Below are 20356 nucleotides of genomic sequence, written 5' to 3' on the forward strand. Positions count from 1 at the left end.
CTGCCTGCCTGCCTGCCGTTTCTCTCCCGGCTCTCCCGAGAGGTGGCACTCCAGCCCTGCCGGCCGGAGGACCCAGGCGTCCGGCCAGAGGACGCAGGAGTCCGGCCACCTCCCTGACCCCCCCCCTGCCCCAACCTGGGCTCCCCTTGAGCCGCCGCAGCCCCCCGAAATGGGAGCGGGACCCCACCTGCGCCTCGGATCGCCTTCCCCGGCTCCGTGGTGGCGTGTGCCTGGTGGCCGCAGGCCTGATGCCGCTGCAGAGGGGCCCGTCGTGCCCTGCGTTTCGAGCCTGGCGGGGAGGGTCACTGCCCCCGGAAGGGCCTTCGTGCCCCATCTGCCTCTTTAGAAGTGTCACTGGCGTGTCCCCAAACGGGGATGACCCTGCGATGGCCCCAGGGCCATCCCAGGGGAGGCGAGGGTGGGAGCCCCCTTCCCCAGGAGACCACAACCCCTCAAGGGACGGCAAAGCCTTCGCCCCATCCCTGGCCGCTGGCACTCCGCGGGGACAACGCGTCCCCCCCAGCCCGCAAATGTCGGGGGGGCCGGGGGGGGCCCCTTTCCGCACCGCCCTGCCCCGGCGCTGGCTGGGGAGGAAGCCGGGGCTTGCCGCAGGTCGGTCCCTGCCTTTCCTGGCTGCCTCTTGCCAAAAATCCCGCTCCTGGCTCGTCCTTGAGCCAGCACCTCCTTGTCCCGGCCGCACCGGCCCCACTGCCCCCAGAGCTGCTGGGACAGGGGTCTCGGGGTGACTCCGGTGCCCCCCGACCCCCACCGAGCACTTGGCGTGCGGGGTGCCATCCCTGGGGTCCCTCAGCCACCCCCGGTGCTGCGGACGTCCGGCTCACGCGCGGCCCTGGGGCTGCTTTGAAGCAGAGGCTTTGAAGGGGGGGCCAGGACGTGGCAGCACCCGGAAAGCCCCGAATGAGCGAACCGGCCGGCTGGGGTGGCTTTCGAGGGACGTATCTTCGCAACAGCGGGGGTCTTCACCCTGCCACGGGGTTGTGCATCGCCGGGGCCGCTGACCCCGCACCCCACGGGGATGGCGGCGCGGTGCAACGCGTGCAGCTCGGCAGAGCCCATAGGTGTGCCTGCTGCTCCGTGGGGCATCCAGGGACAACCCGCGTGGGTCTGGGCTCTTCCCACAACTCTGTGGAGCGGGGCACGGGTGCTGCGACCCGCTCCCTCCCCCAGAGCAGATGCGGGCAGCGAGGGCAGGGCAGGCATGCGTGCCAGCCCGCGGCACTCGGCTCTGCTTGCCGCAGCCACGTGGGCCCAAGGTGCCCGGGCTGGACTTTATCCCGCTCCACCTCGGCTCCCCCACATGCGCAAAAGGCTGCCGCTTCCCGGAGCTGGGACAGGCCTGGATGGCAGGGACACGCGCTGGGGGGGGAGATGCCAACGTCGGAGGAATGCAGCGAGCTGTGACTCCGCAGTGCCGGCTTGCCGTGTCCTGCTGAGAGCGACGCTTGGCACACCGAGCACAAGAAGGCTGCAAGAAGGGGGCGAGGGGGGGCTCGCAAGCACTTGGACTGTCGCGCTCCCACCTCCGCACACGAGCCCTTATCGGCTGGGGGCTACGACGGGAATGGGAAGGGGCCAGCTCTGCCGGCTGCACCCCACAGTGTCCTCAGCTGCTGCCAGGGAGCTGCCTGGCAGGAGCACAAGGACCGGGAGCCCAAGCCGGGGATGTCCTCTTTGCCAGTGGCTTTGCTTTGTCCCTTGAGGGTCTTGGGGAATTCGTGACTCACTCTGGATTCCTGTCGGTCCAGTCATGGAGCAAGTACGTGAGGCTGGAGACAGTCGGACTCCGGGCCGGACCCAGTTCCTTCCTGAGGCGCTCAGCAGCCCTCCAGCTCGGTGTGCTCAGCCCAAGGCTGCGCTTGCAGGAAAAGGCCCTTCCGAGAGCGCTGGCCGAGCAGCCGGGCAGGGGTCCCGGGTGACGGGGCTCTTGCAGGACCCTCGTTTGGGCACCCTGGGGTCCCAGGGAGCAGGTCAGCCCTCAAAGCCCAGTGGGATGCAGTGCTCCCCATGCAGGGGCACCCAGGGTGGGAGCACACCTTGACTAGCCGCAGCATCCTCCCCATGGGCTGCAGCCAGGAGCCCCCCAGCCCGTTGCCCTGGGTTCAGCCCCTGCCCCGGCTCCCGCAGCCACCCGGGGAACCCCACTCCCCCCGCTGCCACCCGGGGAACCTCGCTCCCCCCGCTGCCACCCGTGATGCCTCCTGTTCTGGCTGCCATGAGGCATCTTCGAGGAATCCTTTGGCAGCGGCTGGGAGATGCTCCTCGAGGGCCAGAGACAGGCAGGAGACCCAGAGCGGGCAGCTGAACCCCCCCACACCCAGCAAGTACTGGTGCTGCTGAGGGAACTGGAGCCTGTGGGGCAACCGAGACCCCCCCACCCCACCCCGGTCCCTGTGTCCTCAGCACCTGGCTGGATGCTGGCAGCGGGGACACAGGTCTGACTCCAAGTGACACTGACTCCATGCCCTGGGCTGTAGCCAGCTGCCCAAACTGGGGTGCTGGAAGGGGGGGGTGGGGATGGACACACGCAGCCCCCCCCCTTCTCCTCCCCACACCCTGCCCCAGGCAGCAGAGGGACCCCCCTGGATGGAGCAGGGGGGTGCTGGCAGCGCTGCCGGGACCCCCCCCCCCCCAGTTTGCGAGGGCACTGGGGGGGGGGGGCACAGATGGGAGGAGCAGGACCCAGAGCCGGGCAGAACCCCCAGCCCCTGGGTGGGGGGGGGGGGGCGCTCTTCTCCCTCCCACCCCGAAGGGAACCCCGGGACCCGCGACCCCCCAGTCCCACTGGGCTCCGCTTCGCCCGGGGAGGGGCAGCGCGGCCCGGGGATCCGGTCGGATCGCGGCTGCCCCCGGCACCTCCCCGCCCCCCCCCCCGGGGCCGGGACGCGCCTATAAGGAGCGGCGGGGCCGGAGCAGGCGCTCGGCAGCGGAGCGGAGCGGCGGGCGCGGCAGGTACAGGGCTGGGGGGGGACGGGAGGGGGTCGTTGCCCTGTGGGTTCCCCTAATTGGCCCCCCCCGGGGGTCCCCAGCGCTTCCCCAACCCCAGGCTGAGAACTGGAAGCTCATTGCACTGCCCGCGCCTCCGCGGTGGTGGGGTCCCGGGACCCCGGCAGGCTCCCCCGGTGCCCTGTTTTTCTGGGGTTTTGCTTTTTGGAGCAGGGGGGTTAAGGTGGGGGTGGGCAGGGGGCTCCTCGGCCATCCGGGGAGCGGGCATCCAGGGGGGAGCTGGTCTTTTGGGGGAACACGGTGTGGGTCCCCAGAGCCAGGGTGGTCGCAGGGGGAGTTAAAAAAACTGAAGGTTTTGAGCGTCCCGGGGGAGGGCAGGGCACGGGTGAGGTGGCTGGGGGCTCGGTGGGCAGCACGCTGGGTGCTGGCCGGGGTGGGTGACCCAGCGGGATGGGGCTGGCGCAGGGTGCGGAGCTGCCCTTTGCCCACAGGGCCCCCGGTCCCGGGTTGCCCCCCCCCCCCCGCTTACTGCCCTCCCACCGCAGCGGCTGCAGGTCTGGGGACATTGCCGGCAACATGCGCCTGCTGCGGGCCCTGCTCGGCCTCTGGCTGCTGGCCGAAGCGGTCCTGGCTTCCCGGGTACGTACCCGCCGGGAGCTGGGTCCCGGTTTGTATGAGCACGGGGTCTACGATGCCGGTGGGTCCTACTGCCAGCGAGGGGACGTCTGCTGCCACGGCCGTAACGATGGCTGCACCGTGCCCTACCACGACACCCTCTGCTACTGTGACCTCTTCTGCAACCGCACCGTGTCCGACTGCTGCCCTGACTTCTGGGAGTACTGCCTGGGCATTCCGGCCCCTTTCCCCAAAGCTTCAGGTGAGGCAACCCCCAGCCCAGCCGGGCAGGGGTCTGTGGGTGCCAGGGGCCAGCCCCGGGGTGCCCAATGTGTTGTGTTGATGCCACTGGTGCCCTGTGGGGTAATGGATGTGGCACCCCACAGCCCTGCCCTCGCTGCAGAGCCGCTCCGGACCCCTCGGAGCTGTGGAAACTCATACAAAGTGGGGCCGGGAGCAGCCTGTGGCCCTGCAGCCCGTCCCCTGCACCTCCCGTACCTGTGGGGCAGAGCAGGGGCATGGGGGGGGGACTCCATCCCAGCTTCCCCGGTCATGTCTGGGGCAGGCGGATGCTGGCCCTGAGTTAACCCGCCTGGCAGCTGGGACGGGCAGGGCAGACAGGGGCGAGAGGGGGGCACGGGGCAGCCCCCGCCGCACAGCACAAGGCTTTCTAAGAAGTCCCTGCAGAGCAGAGCCAGCTCCCGGGTACAACTGGCCCCTTTATCCCTGTCCCGCCAGGCTGTGCGTGTGAGGCCGGCTCTGCTTGGCAGCCCCACACGCAGCCCCACGGTTAACCCTCCCGGCGCCGAGCAAGCCCCGCTCCCACCCTGCGCCGTGGGGCGCGAGTTGGTCCCCATCGCAGGTCTGGAGGTGCCGAGTTGCAGCCGGGCACCTGCCTGGCTTTAAGGACCACATTTATTTTCCCCTTGGTATTTACACCCTGGGGGTGCTGGCGGGACCCCTGATGCAGCCAGGCGCTCACCGGGACTCTCCTTTCTCCCATCCAGGCTGTGCCCGCGCCGGCCGCAACTACCCCACCGGAGCCACGTACCGGGAGAACTGCAACCTGTGGTGAGTGCCTCTGCGCTCCCCGTGCCATGCGGGCACCGCCGGCTTGGTGCCAGCACGCTGCCTGCCCGGACGAAGGGCATCAGGGGGGCCGGCGAGTACCGGGGCTGCCCGCAGTCGGCTCGGCGGGAGCAGGAGCACATGGCCCGAGCTGGGTGGTGGGGACTGATGCCAAATGCCTTTGCTCTGGCATATTCGGAGTGGAGAGCCCGGGGCCTTGAGCCGCTCCCAAGTTTCAGCGCATGCCTTTGTGGGAACCGCTCGTTTCGCCGGGTTAGCGCGCGGCCGGGCTGGCTGCGGGCTGCCGACGCGAGCCCGGAGCTGCCGGCATTTTTTCTGGCCACGCTAGTCCAAGCCCAGCTTGCCCGAGCCTGACGGGACGCGTCTGCAGCTGGCAGCCGTGACGGCTCTGTGCCAGGCGACCAGAGTCCGGCCCCACAGCCGGCTTGGGTGCAAGCAGCCTGTCTGTGCTGCGTGCCAGGAGCTCGCTGTTTGCATTAGCGAGGAGCGCGGGGGTTTATCTGGAAACGGCTGCGGTGGTATTAATGGCATCTTGGAGGTGGGGGATAGGGGAACCTGCGGGCACAGATCTGCCCGTAGACAAGGAGCAAAACACGGCAGGGCTGGCTGGCTTGCAGCGATGGAGCAGATAAGGGAAATCAAAAGCTCCGTCTGGGGCGTGTGCAAGGGCACGAGCACGTGTGTGTGCATGTGTGTGCAGGCATGTGCGCTGGAGCTGGAGGTAAAAAGCCAGCCTGATCCCTTCCCGAAGCCCCAGTGCCACCCGGCGTTTCTCTGGAACCGTGGCGTGGAGGCATGTGGGACTGGAAAATGTTCCCGAGCCCTGGGCAAAGGTCGAGGTCCCCGAGCCAAGCCGTGCACTTGGATGACTGGTCCCTGCTGCTGGGAGAGCATCCCTTCCCCAACAGCTCTGGCCCTCGGGGGCTGAGGCTCTTCTGCCAAAACCCTCTTCCCCCACACTTGGCGCCTGGAGAGCAGCAATTTCTGCAGCGCTTTACCCCAGACCTTGTCCCTTCCCAGCTCCTGCGGGGTCTTGGGGGGGGGGGGGTTTGGCAGGGGGCAAACGCAATGCCGGGGTGAAGCAGAGGAGGCTGGCGTGGGCACCCAGCTGGCTGCACCCCAAGGTGAATTCCCACTGGGAATCCCCAAGGAGTGAACGGCCAGACGCGGGGTCACCAGCACAGCACCGGGAGCGCTCAGGGATGGGGATGGGGCGAGTGCCAGGGGTGCAGGTGCTGTCGGTGGAATCGGGGCCAGGCTGGCAGGACACGGCTCCGGCCTCGCACGGCTCCTTAAAAGGGAAGAACGTGCCGGGAGCTCGGCCGGCGGGCAGGAGGGAGCATGCCAAGCATTGCTCACCACGCGGGGGGAGCAGGGGCCAGGGCTCCCCAGGGGGACCCAGACCCGGCACATCCCCCCCAACCACCCCCTGCCCCGGGTCTCCCCGTGGGTGCTGCAGGGCTCCTGGCTAACCTGGCCAGAGCGGCTCACCCTGGGGGGGGACGACGGACAGCCAGCCCCGAATCCCCTCCCTGGGCTGGCGTCCAAGCCCCGCTCTGATGTCTGCAGGCCTGGCTGCTTTTCAGCTAATTTTCTGTCCCATGCTCTGTCTGCCCTCCGGGCTCCTGCGGGGACTGGGGCTGGTGGGGGGGGGGGGGGACAGCCCCCAGGGCCACGCAGAGGGCTGCCCGCCGGCTCCTGGCCCAGTTTCACCCCATCCCGAGGCGCCGACCCGCGGTGCCAACCCCCAGACCGCGGTGCAGAAGCAGCCCTGGCCCCTCACTGGCTACCCACAATGGCAGGGGGTCCCCGGCTTGGGAGGGGCAGCACCCACCTGGGGTCCCCCCCGTTTTACCCCAGGGACACCGTCCCTCCCCAGCTGACTGTCCCCCCCGGTGCCGTCCCCTCTGCAGCACCTGCAGCCCCGGCGGGCAGTGGCAGTGTGAGGACCATGCCTGCCTGATGGATGGGGAGCTGATCGACGCTGTCAACAGGGGCAATTACGGGTAAGGACCGGGCACCGGGAGGACAGGGAAGGGATCCTTCGCCCCTCGGTGCTTTTTGGGGCACTCTTGACCTGTGCCCCCTCCTCCTGCATAGCTGGAGAGCCGCCAACTACAGCCAGTTTTGGGGCATGACACTGGAGGATGGGATCCGGTACCGCCTGGGCACCTTCCGACCCTCTCCCACCGTCATGAACATGAACGAGATGCACGTGAGTCCCCACAGATGGAAGGGGAAACTGAGGCACGCCAAGGATTGAGCCTGCCTGTTCCATGGCTTCACCCAGTGCTTTCACCATCCCCCTCGGCTAGCAATGTCCCCGCAGTGTCCCCGACCCCGGGGAAGGGGCTCTGCAGCCGGGGGGGGGGGGAGACAGGGAAGGGGCCGTGCCGGGTGGGTGCCGCGGGCAGCCCTTGTGTTTGGAGACGGCAGCTCAGCAAATTCCCCCTGACAATCCCCGGGCTGCCAGTGTTGTTTTTTCCCCCGTTCCTCCGTGCCGGTTTCCCATCGGAAAGCCGGCCCCGCAGCTGCTGAGTCGGCAGAGCCGGCTGCGCCAGCGCTTTGCGAGTGGGGTGCCTCTGTCTGTCCCTGGGGGCTGCACCTGAAACTGGACCCCCCACCCTTTCAGGGTGGGCAGCGGCTGGGGGTCCCATGGGTGCTGGCAGGGAGCGAGTGTCGTGCACAGTGCACGCCCAGCGCCGTGGCCTTGACTGCCGGTGAGGTTTAATTTTAGAGGTGCTTCCTGCGCTGGGATAAGCCGGGTGTCCCGGCCGTGTCCTCCCCAGGAAGGCTGAGCTGTGCACGGCTGGGGTGGGGGCACTGTTTCCCCCCCCGAAGCGGAAAGACTGGATGTGAGTCAGCGGCCGGGCAAGAGCCGGCCAGAGGCCACAATGAGGGGCTTAAGGCACCCAGTGCCGTGCAATTGTGGCTGGGCAACACTGCCCTTGCTGGGGTCCGAGACCAAGCGCTTGGTGCTGTTGTGGCATAAGGAGCCGCTGGGGCTGAGGAGCCCAAATGTAGGGAAAATTGAGGGATCCAGCTCCTCTGGGACAAGGGGGCACCCAAATCCTGGTCACGCTCAGCCAGGGCTATGGGCGTCCCCATCCTGAGGGGTCCTGCAGTGGGGCTGGGGGATGCTAATGAGGGCTGGGGGTCATGGCTCCGAGGATGCCCCAGGAGCTGCTGGGGGGGGGGGAAGGTCCCTGTGTGGTGACCCCCCCTCTCATGCCTCATCTCTGCCTCCGCAGATGAACATGGACTCCAACGAGGTGCTGCCTCGCCACTTTGACGCGGCGGCAAAGTGGCCCGGGATGATCCACGAGCCCTTGGATCAGGGCAACTGCGCCGGTTCCTGGGCCTTCTCCACGGCAGGTGAGATGGGACAGGATGGGATGGGGTGGCCGAGGGGGATGGACGGGGACTAAACCCGCTGCCGTGGAGCTGGGGAGCGGAGCAGGACCCGGGGGAGCAGCCGCCACTCCATGACCCCCTGCTCGCTTCCAGCCGTCGCCTCGGACCGCATCTCCATCCACTCCATGGGACACATGAAGCCCGCCCTGTCACCCCAAAACCTCCTGTCCTGCGACACCCGCAACCAGCGGGGCTGCAGCGGGGGCCGGCTGGACGGTGCCTGGTGGTACCTCCGCAGGCGAGGGTGAGTGGGGATGGGATGCGGGGGGCAGAGGCTGCCCCGGTGCTGGGGTGGGATAAGGGGGTTCAAGGCTCACCTGGGGAGAGCCCAGGGGTGCCCCGTGCACATCGGGTCCCCGGAGCTGTCCCTTGGGCAGGCGGGGACCGAGGGCTGCCAGCCCAGGTGGGGATGGAGAGTGGGGTTTGGGGATGGGGATGGGAGTGGGGATGGAGCTGGGTGGTCCTTCCCTTCCTCATGTCCTTGTCCCTTCTTTGCCCAGGGTGGTGACAGACGAGTGCTACCCCTTCACCAGCCAGGAGAGCCAGCCGGCGGCACAGCCCTGCATGATGCACAGCCGCTCCACGGGCAGGGGCAAGCGGCAGGCGACGGCACGCTGCCCCAACCCCCAGACCCACGCCAACGAGATCTACCAGTCCACCCCTGCCTACCGCCTCTCCTCCAGCGTGAGTGCCTGCGGGACGGGGCCGGGCAGAGCCGCCAGCGTGGGCGAAGCAGGAGCCGTTTGGTGTGGGGAGCGGGAAAGGGGCTTGGCTCGGGGTGGTTTCCCTAGGAAAGCCAAATTTGGAAATGAAGCTGGGAAAAACCCGCTGCGGAGCCCCCAGGGGAGCTGCTCCTCTATTCGGCATCTCCACAACACCCACCCGTGGGTGCCGAAAAGGTCTCTGCCTGCATCCCCAGGGGGTGGGGAGGGCAGTGCCGGGGGTCCCGGTCCCAGCCCCGGTCCCACCCAAGCTCTGTGCTTGCAGGAGAAGGAGATCATGAAGGAGCTGCTGGAGAATGGCCCCGTGCAAGGTAGGGAGCCGGCGTGGGCACCCCATTCTTGTGCCCTGAAGCCGGGTGCTGCAATGGCCGGGGGGAGGAGGGGGGGGGGGGGGGGGAGCTGCCCTGCCTGGGGCCGGGGGCAATTGTGGGAGCCAGGCCCCCCCTCCTCGGCTGCTCTCCCTGATTAATGTTTAGCCACATGCCCGGGCAGCGCCGTGCTCTCGCTGGCCCCGGGGTGCCCATCACGCTGCCCACACCAGCAGGCACTTGTTGCTCATTAACTCCTGAGACTTAATCTCCATCTCAGCAGTTGGTTTTGTTTTACTTTTATTGTTTTTAATTCTCTGAGTCTTGTCACATCGCCCGTGTGATGTGACATCTGGCTGCCGCCTTCCCTCCTCCCGGGAGATGCCCTGTGTGTCCCCGGTGCCCGTATCCTCCACCCTGGGGGATGTGGAGCCCCGGGAGCTCGGCACCCTGTCCCTCGGGACAGGGTCAGCATCCCCAGACCCTCTTCCCCTGCCCGCAGCCATCCTGGAGGTGCACGAGGATTTCTTCATGTACAAGAGCGGGATCTATCGGCACACGCCGGTGGCTGAGGGGAAGGGGCCGAAGCACCAGAGACACGGGACCCACTCAGTCAAAATCACCGGGTAGGTGGGGGGTGGCATCGGGGGCTCAGAGGCATGCGGAGAGCCCTGCTGCAGGCAGGAGAAATTTTCTTTTCGGGGGAGGAAAGGTGTCCCCTTCCTCCGGGCAGGGAGAAGAAGCGGGGAGGGAAGGAGGGTACAGGGAGCGATGGCAGGGAGCCCTGCCAGGGGCTGATGCTCGCCCCAGGGTGGTGGCCACAAGTGACACGAGTGTGCGGTGCTCAGCCCCCTCAAAGGAGGGAGGTGGGAGTTGGGACTGGCTGCCCTGTGCCGGCAGCTTCCTTCCTCATCCCCATAGTTAAATATACCTGCCTGTATTTCGGGAGCGGACGTAAATACCTCAGCCTGGCCCTTGGGGAGGTGCCGAGGCCAGGAAATGAGTGGGGTCAACACAGCACCCTGCTATCGCAGTGCCCGGCGGGGTGATGCCGGCAGTATGGGCTGCAGCCCGAGGGGGTGCCCCGGGACCCCCGCTCACTGCCCTGCCCTTCCAACACAGGTGGGGAGAAGAGCAGCTGCCTGATGGCCAGACCCAAAAATACTGGGTGAGTGTTGGTGGGTGTCATGAGTTTGTTGGGGCTCAGTCATTAGGGTGGGTGGCTGCAAGTGCTGCTTTCCCATGCCCAGGTGGGATTCAGCTCAGGGATTGGGGGGGTGGGGGGGTCAGCTGGGCCACCCAGTGCTGAGCCGTGTCCTGTGTCCCCTCCGCAGACCGCAGCCAACTCCTGGGGCACAGCGTGGGGCGAAGGTGGCTACTTTCGCATCGCCCGCGGCGTCAACGAGTGCGAAGTAGAGACCTTCGTGGTGGGCGTCTGGGGCCGTGTCAGCATGGAGGACATGCCCCACAAGTGAGCCCCCCGCTGCCCACTGTCCTCCCACCCCGGGGCCCCCCCAGCCCTGGAGATGTCCTTGTCCCTACGATGGCCCTGCCCAGCACCGCAGCCCCTCCGTCCCCTCCTGGGGGTACCCGTGGGGTGGGACCCCCACACAGCCCCATGCCACCGGGCAGGGGGATGAGACTGTCCCCTGCGTCCCCATCCCCGGGGGGCCGCATGCCCCCGCTGTGCTGACGCTGCGGCTGGGTGCAATGGCGCGTGCATGGGGTGTGCGGACGGGGGTGCCCCAGGGGCCGGACCCACATCCCGTGGGATTTACCAGCTAATCCCCCCCGCCCCGGGCTTGGCTGGGCTTCAGTCGTGGCTGGGGGCTCTTCAAAGGCGGCCGTCCCCCGCCCTGGCCGGTGCTGATGGCTTCACCCCCCTTCTCCCACCGCCGGCGAGCATGTGTCTGGGGCTGGGGGAGCGCTGCAGTGGGACCCCCGGGGCTCCTGCACCCCCATATCTGTCCCCGTCCCCCCCAACTCCCTTTGCCCAGGCATCCCTGGAGCCAGGGGAGTAAAATAACCCAGCAGTGCCCCGGGGGGGGGGGGGTTTCACCCATGCCCCCAGGGCTGGAGGAGCCCCAAGGCTGGGTGTTGCCAGCTGGGGTTCAGAATGGGGTCCCCACCGTCCCCCCTGCCTGTCCCTATGGTGCTATGGCCCCTGCCACCCCCTGGGGACTGGGGAGGGCTCAGCCCCACAGTGTCCCTGTCCTGGTGGGGCCACAATTGGGGACCATGCAGGAGCACAGCCCAGGTCCTCCTACCCTTTCCCCCCCCCTCCGCCCGGGGCTGTACTTTTAAGACTTTTTTGTATTTATTTTGCTTTTTATTATTTGTAAATAAAACTTATTGAAACCACATTGCTAGGAGGGTCTGCTCCTTCCCCAGCCCTATTCGGGGGGGGGGGGGGGGTCACATGGCCCCACTGCCCCCCACCTGCCCTGTCCCGGGGAGGTGGGGGGGACCCAGCCGTGACCCCAGGAAGGGCTGCGGGGCGAGATAAGGCCCCGCTCATTGTGCGTTTTCCGGCTCCCCGTGACAGCGGCCAGCGTCGGCGGCCAGCGCTGGACCCGCCACGGGCACGCGCAGCCACACGGGCCACCGCAGCCTCCACCGTGGCCAGGAGTGTCACCTGTCGCAAACGAGTGGTTTGGGTCGCTTAAAGAATCACCGTCGAGGGTATGAGCGAAAGTGATTTAATAGGAGTTTCTAAAAGGGTGACTTCACAAAGTTTGACGTCAAGGTTCGCTCTTATTACTTAATCCATGGATGAGGTGTATAAGGAAAAATCAAGTAAGAATTAAACTAGGATGACTTAAACAGAGACCGAAGATGCAAAAGGGTAAGGGAGAAACATACAAAGGAAAGTAGAGTGAGAATTGATTTTTCCTGATTTGCACAGAGATTGGAGGTGCAGAAAGGTAGGGGAGACCCTCCCGTTGAGTCGTGAGGTTCAGGAAGACCCCCTTGCTTTCTCAGCTCCTGATGGAGCTTAGGTGCATCTGGATCGACTCCTAGTCCCAGATTTGGGCAATGGTTTATGTCTGAAGGGATTACGTGTGTAGCAGCAGTCTGGGGTTCATTCACAGTTTAAGGTGAATCACAAGACTTAGCAGCACTTAATCATTGACTAATTTAACATTTACAAAGTAGAACTTACTACAATCAACAGCGGCTTAATTATAGATTTGAAAGGGCAATACTATACTTGCTATCGGATACCTGGGTCAATTCACAGGCGCATGCACACAAACACTAAGCTCTCTATGTATATAAACAGAGGTATACCTGTTAAAAATTGCCCTTGGGTTCAGTGACATATTCATGTCAAATGTCTCAGCGTTTCTCAACGGGTGAAGGGGTGACCCCCGAGGAGCAAAGGCTTTCAGCCCGGGTCCCATCGTCACCTTTCGGCGACGTTCCTCTGATTTTGGCAGCCCGGAGAGTTTGCGAGCTCCGAGCGGTGTCCGCCTCAGCGGGAGATGCCCGGTGGCAGCCCGCTGCAGTCCAGGAGAGCTCGAAGGGCCTCACGGGACCGCCGCTCGTAGGTTTGTGAGATGATTGCCTTTGGAGGGTGTAACTCCGTTCTGGCTGTAGTTTTGGTCAGGAAAACGCAAAGGTGGGCCGCGATCGAGGCAGCAAGAGTCTCGGCTACGGTTCCAGGTGCCGGGGTTTCGGCTGCGGTTAGCGGGTGCCTAATTGTCCTGACTTGCTGTATTGAAGCCGGGGTAAGAAAGTTCTGGGCTGTCCCAACTCACTGCCCAAGAATATGATGTTGGTGGGTCCTGACATGGCGATGTGGCCTGGGGGGGGGGGGGGGGCCTGCACCACCACGGCCACCCCACAGCCGGGACTGCCACCACAGCCCGCTGTGCCACCACAGCCACCCCAGCGGGGCCAGGGGCAGGGTGGGGAGGCCGAGCAGGCCCGTGAGGTGCGGGTGTTCCTGTTTAAAAATTTATTTATTCTTTGCTTTTCCTCTCTCTTCCTCCCTCCCCCCCCAGCCCCTCAGCAGCTGAGGAGCGGGGGGCGTGTCCGCCCCCCCCGCGAGCGTGGAGCGGGGCGCCACCTGGCGGCCGCAGACCGCCCCGCGCCCGGCCACGCCCGGCGGGGCTGGGGACTCTGCGCAGGCGCAGAGCCGCGCGCGGGGGGGCGGGCAGGGACACGCCCCCCGCGACCCCGCCCCCCCGTGTGTGTACACACTAACAGACTGCTGGGGGTTATTGGTATATATGTGTGTATATATATATACACACCCTGACACCACTGTGGCTTTTTTTTTTAATATGCACATACACACTAACAGACACTGCTGGGGTTTTGGTTTTTGGGGTTTTTTTTTTAAATATACACACACCACTGTGGTTTTTATATACACACACACTAACAGACACTGCTGGCTGGTTTTTTTTTTTTTTGTATGTATTTATACAGAGTCACACACACACAGACACTGCTGTTTATGTACATACACTCACACTAACAGACACTGCTGGGTTTTTTTATATATATATTTATACACACTAACAGACACTGCTGTTTATATACACACACTAACAGACACTGCTGTTTATATACACACACACTCACAGACACTGCTTTTTTTTTTTTTTTTAAACGTATATTTATACACACAGGCTAAAAAAAAAAAAAAAAAAAAAATCCCTGCTGTTTGTATACACACACACTCTCACAGGCACTGCTGCGTTTTATTTGTATGTTTTTATACATAGACTCACACACACACAGACACTGCTGGGTTTTAGTTGTATGTTTTTATACATAGACTCACTCACACACTCACAGACACTGCTGTTGATGTACTGTCGTGGTTTCAGCCCAACCCAGGACATGTACATACACTCACACTCTAACAGACACTGCTGGTTTTTTTTAATACACACACACACACACACACAGACACTGCTGGGTTTTATTTGTATGTTTTTATACATAGACTCACACTAACAGACACTGCTGTTTATGTACATACACTCACACTCTAACAGACACTGCTGATTTTTTTATATACACACACTCACACACTACTATTTATATACACACACTCACACACACTGCTTTTTTTTTTTTTTAATGTATATTTATACACACTCAGGCTAAAAATCCCTGCTGTTTATATACACACACACAAACAGACACCGTTGTTTGTACATGTCCACGCTAACAGACACAGCAGTCCCTGTTAGTTTGTGTGTGTGTACATACACGTATAAACAGCAGTGCCTGTGAGGGGGGGTCTATATATACTGTTATATATACACACAGAGAGCGGCAGCCTTTAGTGTGTGTATATTACAAAGAGCAGTGTCTGTTAGTGTGTGTGTAAATAAACAGCAGGGTCTGCTTGTGTGTATATATAAACGGGGGTTTCTGCTTGTGTGTATATATAAACGGGGGTTGATAAATAAACAGCAGTGTCAGCATGTGTGGGAGATACATATATATATATATATATATATATATATACATATTTCAAAACCAGTGTTCTCTGTGTATATCCACAGGTGTCAATAAGTATGTGTGTGTATATATGCATATACCCAAGGGTGCCTGTTAGTGTGTGTATGGTGTGTGTATATATACACGGGGGTGTCTGTTACTCTGCATGTGTGCATATACACCCCCCCCCCGTGTGTGTATATATATATATATGTGTGTATATACATATGTACACCTTCCACCATATATACACACACTCAGAGGAGTGTCAGTAAGTGTGTGTGCACGCAGTGTGGTGTTTGTGTGTATTTGTATATACACAGGGTTATCTGTTAGTGTGTATTTATATATTGTCCTGGTTTTGGCTGGGATAGAGTTAATTTTATTCCAAGTAGCCGGTATAGTGCTGTTTTGAGTTCAGGGTGAGAAGAATGCTGGTAACACACTGATGTTTTCAGTTGTTGCTAAGTAGGGTTTATACCAAGTCAAGGGTTTTTCAGCTTCTCATGCCCAGGCGAGAGGGCTGGAGGGGCACAAGGAGTTGGGAAGGGACACAGCCAGGGCAGCTGACCCAAACTGGCCAAAGGGGTATTCCATACCATGGGATGTCATGCCCCAGTATATAAACTGGGGGGACTTGGCCTGGGGGAATCGCTGCTCAGGAACTAACTGGGCATCAGCCAGCGAGTGGCGAGCAATTGCATTGTGCATCACTTGTTTTGTATATTCCAATTCTTTTATTAGTATTGTCATTTTATTATTGTTACTATTGTTATGAGTTTCTTCCTTTCTGTCCTATTAAACTATTCTTATCTCAACCCACGACTTTTCCTTTTTCCTCCCAATTCTCTCCCCCATCCCACTGAGGGCAGTGAGCAAGCGGCTGCGTGGTGCTCAGTTGCTGGCTGGGCTTAAACCGCGACCTGTATGCACAGGGCTCTGTGTGCGTGTATATACAGGGGTATCTATGTATACACACACAGACAGACCTCCCAGGGTATTATATAAAGAGATATATATATATATCGCTACATACCTATGCACACACTCACCCCCAGCTGGGGTCACAGCCCCCCCCCAGTCATCCCTGCTGCTGCACAACAGCCCTGGCCAGGAGGGGTGACAGCCCGCACAGGCAGCGACAGCCACAGCACAGGTGACAGCGTGGGGTGGGGAGAGGCAGCCCCCACCGCCTCTGCTTTAAACCTCTCTGATCTACAAGGCTGGCCAGCTCTGACTCAGCCAAAGACAACGAGAAATATTGTTGGAATGATGAGTGATGCTCTAGAACAAAAAGTCCTGCCTTTGGCTGAAGCTGAGGAAAACACCGACATCTGGTTATTGCTTCTAAAAGCATCAGATAAGGTACTCGGTCTTTTAACTATTTTGTTTCATAAAAATCCCTTCAAATATACAGTAGCAACCTGTTTTTCAAAAAGCATCTCTGAGATTTCTCATCAAGGCCAATTAAAGGATAACCACCTGCTCATCATTTTAAAACCACAGGAAAGAAAACCTTTCTGTTGGTCAAATCTTTACTTGTACCTCAGCAGGAGACCCCAGCACCTTATTTTCTCCAAGTCGACAGGAAACGTGCAAGAACTAACTTCAGGAAAGTGTACCGAGCCCTGGGAGCAGTGCCCAGAGCAGGGGTACAGGCACAGAAGGACGTGTCCCCTCCCTGCACCCAGAGCTGCTGCTGGCCCCACGGGGGGTGACACGAGGCAGGGCAGCATCCCCGTGAGCTGCTTTGTAAACACAAACCACCCAGTGACCAGTGCACATCGCCTTTTATTCAAAAGCTGTAAAAATAAGCTCTAAACCGTTTCCGAGTTTGGCTTCGGCAGACAGAGACGAATCAAAACAGACATTGGCAACGAGGCGGGGGGAGTCGATGATCCTGCGTGTGACTGCAGCAACGTGGCCCGTTCCAGCAGCCCGGAGAGAAACGGGGCTCAGACCCGCAGGAAAGCCAGAGTGTTTCCAGCACAGCCGAGGGGTTGGATGTGCTCCTGGCAAGGAAGTGCAGTCTGCGAGGCAAGGAAGGACAAACTCTGCCATCGCTTGTGTCCTTCCTGCTGCTTTTCAAATGAAGGCTCAGCTCTTGGTCACTGGAAAGTCCCCAAAAGCACACTGAGACAGAGATATTCCACTGCAGACATCCAGCCAAGCAGAGGGACAGCGCAAGTAGGGTGTAAGTATGATTTTGTGTCTGGCGAGGGAAGATCTAAGCACTCCCTGGGAGGCATGGCACAGGCTACTGGTTTGGCTGTCCTACCCCACAGCACGGCCCCAGAACCGGGCTCCAGTTTGGCATGGAGGCACCCGCTGCCATCGAGTGGGGACAAGGAATCGAAGCCAGGAGGGCCCCAGCAGGGCTCAGGGCTCCTCGGACAGAGCAGGCTGGAAAGCCGGCCCAGGGAAACAGCTTGCTCTTCAGGAGGCTCAGCCACAACCAAGCACGAGGCTGAGGAGGGCTGCTGCTCCTGGAGAGCCCCGCAGAGCTCCTGGCCGGCTCACAGCCCTCGGCCGAGGGTGTCACATCATGCGAGTCACGACCATCGTGAGGAAGTCCTCGTAGCTCAACCGCACGTTGCCCACCAGCCCCGTGTCCTTCTCGCGGAAGGCATCGGTTGTGCTCTGGAGCTGCATGCAGATCTGAATGAAGCGGTCAAGCTGGATGCTGGGGTTGGAGGATCTCTGGGCGTAGCGGGCCAGCAGCAGCTGGCTAAACTGCGGGCTCAGGTTATAGCCCATCTGGGAGAAAGCTAGGAACAAGAAACACTCGGATTAAACCTTCCCGACAGGAGGGAGAGCAACTGTGCCCTCCATCCCGTGTGCTGGCACACACCCCATCTCCCACCGCCCCATAGTGCTCACTTCCAAGGGCGGGTGTGCGCGGGCAGGGCTGTCCGGAAGGAGGAACCAAACCAAGGCACAAATTCCAAACATTTTTCCCCTCCATCAGACATACACACCCAAGAGTTCCTCCCACAAAACAGGCTTTAGCCACATGCCATTTGCGGGGTGGGGGGGCATTTTAGGTTTCCTTAAGGAAGGAAGGTCATGCCACAGCCCTGCTGAAGCTCCTCGTCTCCTGCCCTATGGGAAGGCTCAGTGCCAGCTCTGCCACAGCCAGTTCAGCCAGCCCAGCATGCCCCAGTGCAGCAACAGGCATGGACTGCAGCCACGGCTGCATGGGAGGCACCCAGAAGCTCAGAAACACCCATCCCTGCTGCAGGAACAGCACAAGGAGGAGTCACCGGGCCGGACTGGAAATAAACACCAAGCAGAGCCAGACAGTGGTCCCTGGCGAGCTTGGTAAGGCCCAGGTTGGTGTCTCTGCCCCTCACCGACCTTGCTGGAGCTCGCTGAAGCTGATGGAACCCGACTGGTCCCTGTCGTACTGCTGGAAGAGGTTCTTCCACTGTTGGATGAAGCGCAGCAAGGCTGAGAAACCGTACACGTCTATGCGTCCTGACCTGGTCTTATCGAACATGTCTGGGGAGGAAGGAGCAAAGATCAGGAGCAGGGCAGTGAGAGGCAGAGCAAGAACATGCTGCAGAAACTCCTGGAGAGCTCAGGATCTGCGCTGCAGCTCCCTGGCACCCCGCTCCAGGCCCTGAAAGTCCTCCCTCACCAGGGCTGCCATCAAACAGGACCATTCAATCCCTAAGAGGCTGGTAGGAAATGGCAGAAAACGCAACACTGGGGGAAGCAGGGGAATGGGGTGACTCTGGCTCACTCCTGGACCTCTCCCTCCCTTTTCTCCCTGGCTCTCTGTGAGTGGGGGCTCGCTCGGCCTTGTGCAGAGCCAGGTTCCCTTTCCTAAGCGGCGTTTTGGGCTCCTGACTCGTGTCCTCCACCAAAACGGTGCTCGGAGCTGCTCGGTTTGCCCAGCTCTCGCTCCAGAGAGCGCTTACAGGCCAGCTGCTCAGGTAAGTGATGCCCAGGTAACAGGGGAACGCAGGCTGGGCTGGCTTCACCCAATAGAGGCTTATCTCCAACAGATCAGAATAAAAAGCAGCAGGAGGACAACGAGAGCCCAGACTTACTTATCATCAGCAGGCATGTCTCATCATTGAACGTCGACCAGTTGGAGTTGACCAGCGCCTGCTTCAGCTCCTTCACGGAGATGTACCCGCTGCGATCGGCATCGACTGCCTGGAACCAGGAGAAAGCCTCCGGGTCCACACCGGGGGGGGCATTACCTGCGTGGGGAGAGGCCATCAGCGGCTCTCACCTCCCCTCAGAGAGGCCGCTGGCTGGTCTGTCCCCAGGGATGGCTCACAGAGACACAGCCAACACCCAGGGGCCAGTCAGCACTTCTGCTCTAAACAGCTTTTTACAGCCATACGATCCTGGGAAAAGAGGTTAGCAAGGCCCAGGGCTTGGCACGTAGCGTCTGGTGGCAGAGAAGGGGAATTAAATCAGATCCTTCGCGTAGCTTGAGACAGGGAGAGTGAACCATGGGGCTGCCGCCCCATCAACCTGGCAGTGCCGGGCGGCAGGTGTGCGGCCATAAAGGTTTATTGCTGGTGCTCGGGGCTGCGGCCTCTTCATCACCTTCCTCCTCCTCCTCCTCCTCCTCCTTTTCGGCACCTTCCTCCTCCTCCTCCAGGTTTTAAACTAATAAACTGGCACTTTGCAGTTCACCTGAGCTGGGCGAGGGGCGCCGAGCAGGCCCCTCCTGGCACGGATCGGGGCTGCCACACAGGGAACGACCTCCCCCCCCTCCAAAATCACTGTCCCGGGGGGGAACCCCGGGTCCCGGCCGCAGGAGGGACCCCTCACCCCCACAGCCCCACTCACCTCCAGGGGCCGCCCCTCCGTAGGGCCCGGGCTGGGGGCCGCCTCCAGGTTGTCCGTAGGGTCCCCCGGGGGGGGCCTGACCGTAAGGCCCCCCACCGTAGGGAGAAACCCCGGGGTAGGGACCGGCCGGGGGCGCGCCGGGGGCCTGTCCTGCGCCGGGGAAACCCTGGGGAGGGGACAAAGCCCGGTGTGTGACCGGCAACGAGCCCCCCCGCCGCCGCTATTTCTTCCCCCCCTCATCCCGGTCCCCTCCCCACCCCGCTCCGACCCGGCCCCACCTGCCCCGGATACGCCGCCATAACACCGCTGCTGCGCCCTCCCCCTCGCTGACGTCACGGGCGGTGCGTGCGCCCATTGGCCGCGGCCCGCGGAGGCCACGCCCTCCCTCGCCGCCGGGGAAGCGTGGGAGGGGTCAGCTAAGGCGGGGCGGTGACGAGAAGGAAGGGCGCGCCCGGGGGGGGGGGCTTAAAGCGGCAATGACAACGGAGAGGGGTGGGGCCCACCGAGTCCGGAAGGGTGCTCCCCGGGACCTACACGGGAGCAGGGCTAGGAGTTCCCCGGGAGCCGGTCCGGGATCCCCCCAGAGGCAGGGGCAGGATCAGCCCTGGAGCAGGGCCGGGAGGAGGCTGGGATCGCCCCAAGAGCTGGTCTGAGATCCCCCCAGGATCAGGGCTGGGATCCCCCCAGAGGCAGGGCTGTAATCCCCCAGGATCAGGGCTGGGATCTCCCCAGGGACTGGGCTGGGATCTCCCGAGAGGCAGGGCTGTGATCCCCCCAAAGGCAGGGCTGTAATCCCCCAGGATCAGGGCTGGGATCTCCCCAAAGGCAGGGCTGTAATCCCCCAGGATCAGGGCTGGAATCCCTCCAGGATCAGGGCTGGGATCTCCCGAGAGGCAGGGCTGGGATCCCTCCAGGATCAGGGCTGGGATCTCCCCAGGGACAGGGCTGGGATCTCCCCAAAGGCAGGGG

At 62.0% G+C, this 20356-nt stretch overlaps 2 protein-coding genes across 2 annotated transcripts; one reads left to right on the forward strand and one right to left on the reverse strand.

Moving 5' to 3' along the window:
* Positions 1–2887: 2887 nt before the first annotated feature.
* On the forward strand, positions 2888–11475 carry TINAGL1 (tubulointerstitial nephritis antigen like 1). Its single transcript, XM_069802967.1, has 12 exons — positions 2888–2970; positions 3510–3841; positions 4587–4650; positions 6582–6674; positions 6769–6883; positions 7920–8043; positions 8176–8326; positions 8583–8766; positions 9070–9115; positions 9615–9738; positions 10235–10280; positions 10447–11475. Exons 2-12 carry the CDS (start codon positions 3541–3543, stop codon positions 10585–10587), a joined length of 1389 nt encoding a protein of 462 aa, XP_069659068.1. The 5' UTR covers positions 2888–2970; positions 3510–3540; the 3' UTR covers positions 10588–11475.
* A 4873-nt stretch (positions 11476–16348) lies between these two features.
* Positions 16349–19813, reverse strand: PEF1 (penta-EF-hand domain containing 1). Its single transcript, XM_069802952.1, has 5 exons — positions 19666–19813; positions 19388–19553; positions 18631–18786; positions 17933–18076; positions 16349–17343 (listed from the first exon to the last, which is right to left on the reverse strand). Exons 1-5 carry the CDS (start codon positions 19684–19686, stop codon positions 17114–17116), a joined length of 717 nt encoding a protein of 238 aa, XP_069659053.1. The 5' UTR covers positions 19687–19813; the 3' UTR covers positions 16349–17113.
* Between the last annotated feature and the right edge of the window lie 543 nt (positions 19814–20356).

This window comes from Haliaeetus albicilla, chromosome 16 (genome assembly GCF_947461875.1).
Source record: "Haliaeetus albicilla chromosome 16, bHalAlb1.1, whole genome shotgun sequence".
NCBI classification, from domain to species: domain Eukaryota; kingdom Metazoa; phylum Chordata; class Aves; order Accipitriformes; family Accipitridae; genus Haliaeetus; species Haliaeetus albicilla.

What these genes read in the sequence shown, in the direction of transcription:
- TINAGL1 (XM_069802967.1), top strand. Translation starts at nt 3,541, where the DNA reads ATGCGCCTGCTGCGGGCCCTGCTCGGCCTCTGGCTGCTGGCCGAAGCG. An exon ending in TGAACATGAACGAGATGCAC is followed by an intron (nt 6,884 to 7,919) that starts GTGAGTCCCCAC and finishes CTGCCTCCGCAG; the next exon opens with ATGAACATGGACTCCAACGA. An exon ending in CTGGGCCTTCTCCACGGCAG is followed by an intron (nt 8,044 to 8,175) that starts GTGAGATGGGAC and finishes GCTCGCTTCCAG; the next exon opens with CCGTCGCCTCGGACCGCATC.
- PEF1 (XM_069802952.1), bottom strand. Translation starts at nt 19,686, where the DNA reads ATGGCGGCGTATCCGGGGCAG. An exon ending in TGGCGGCGTATCCGGGGCAG is followed by an intron (nt 19,554 to 19,665) that starts GTGGGGCCGGGT and finishes TCCCCTCCCCAG; the next exon opens with GGTTTCCCCGGCGCAGGACA. An exon ending in GACATGCCTGCTGATGATAA is followed by an intron (nt 18,077 to 18,630) that starts GTAAGTCTGGGC and finishes CTTCCTCCCCAG; the next exon opens with ACATGTTCGATAAGACCAGG.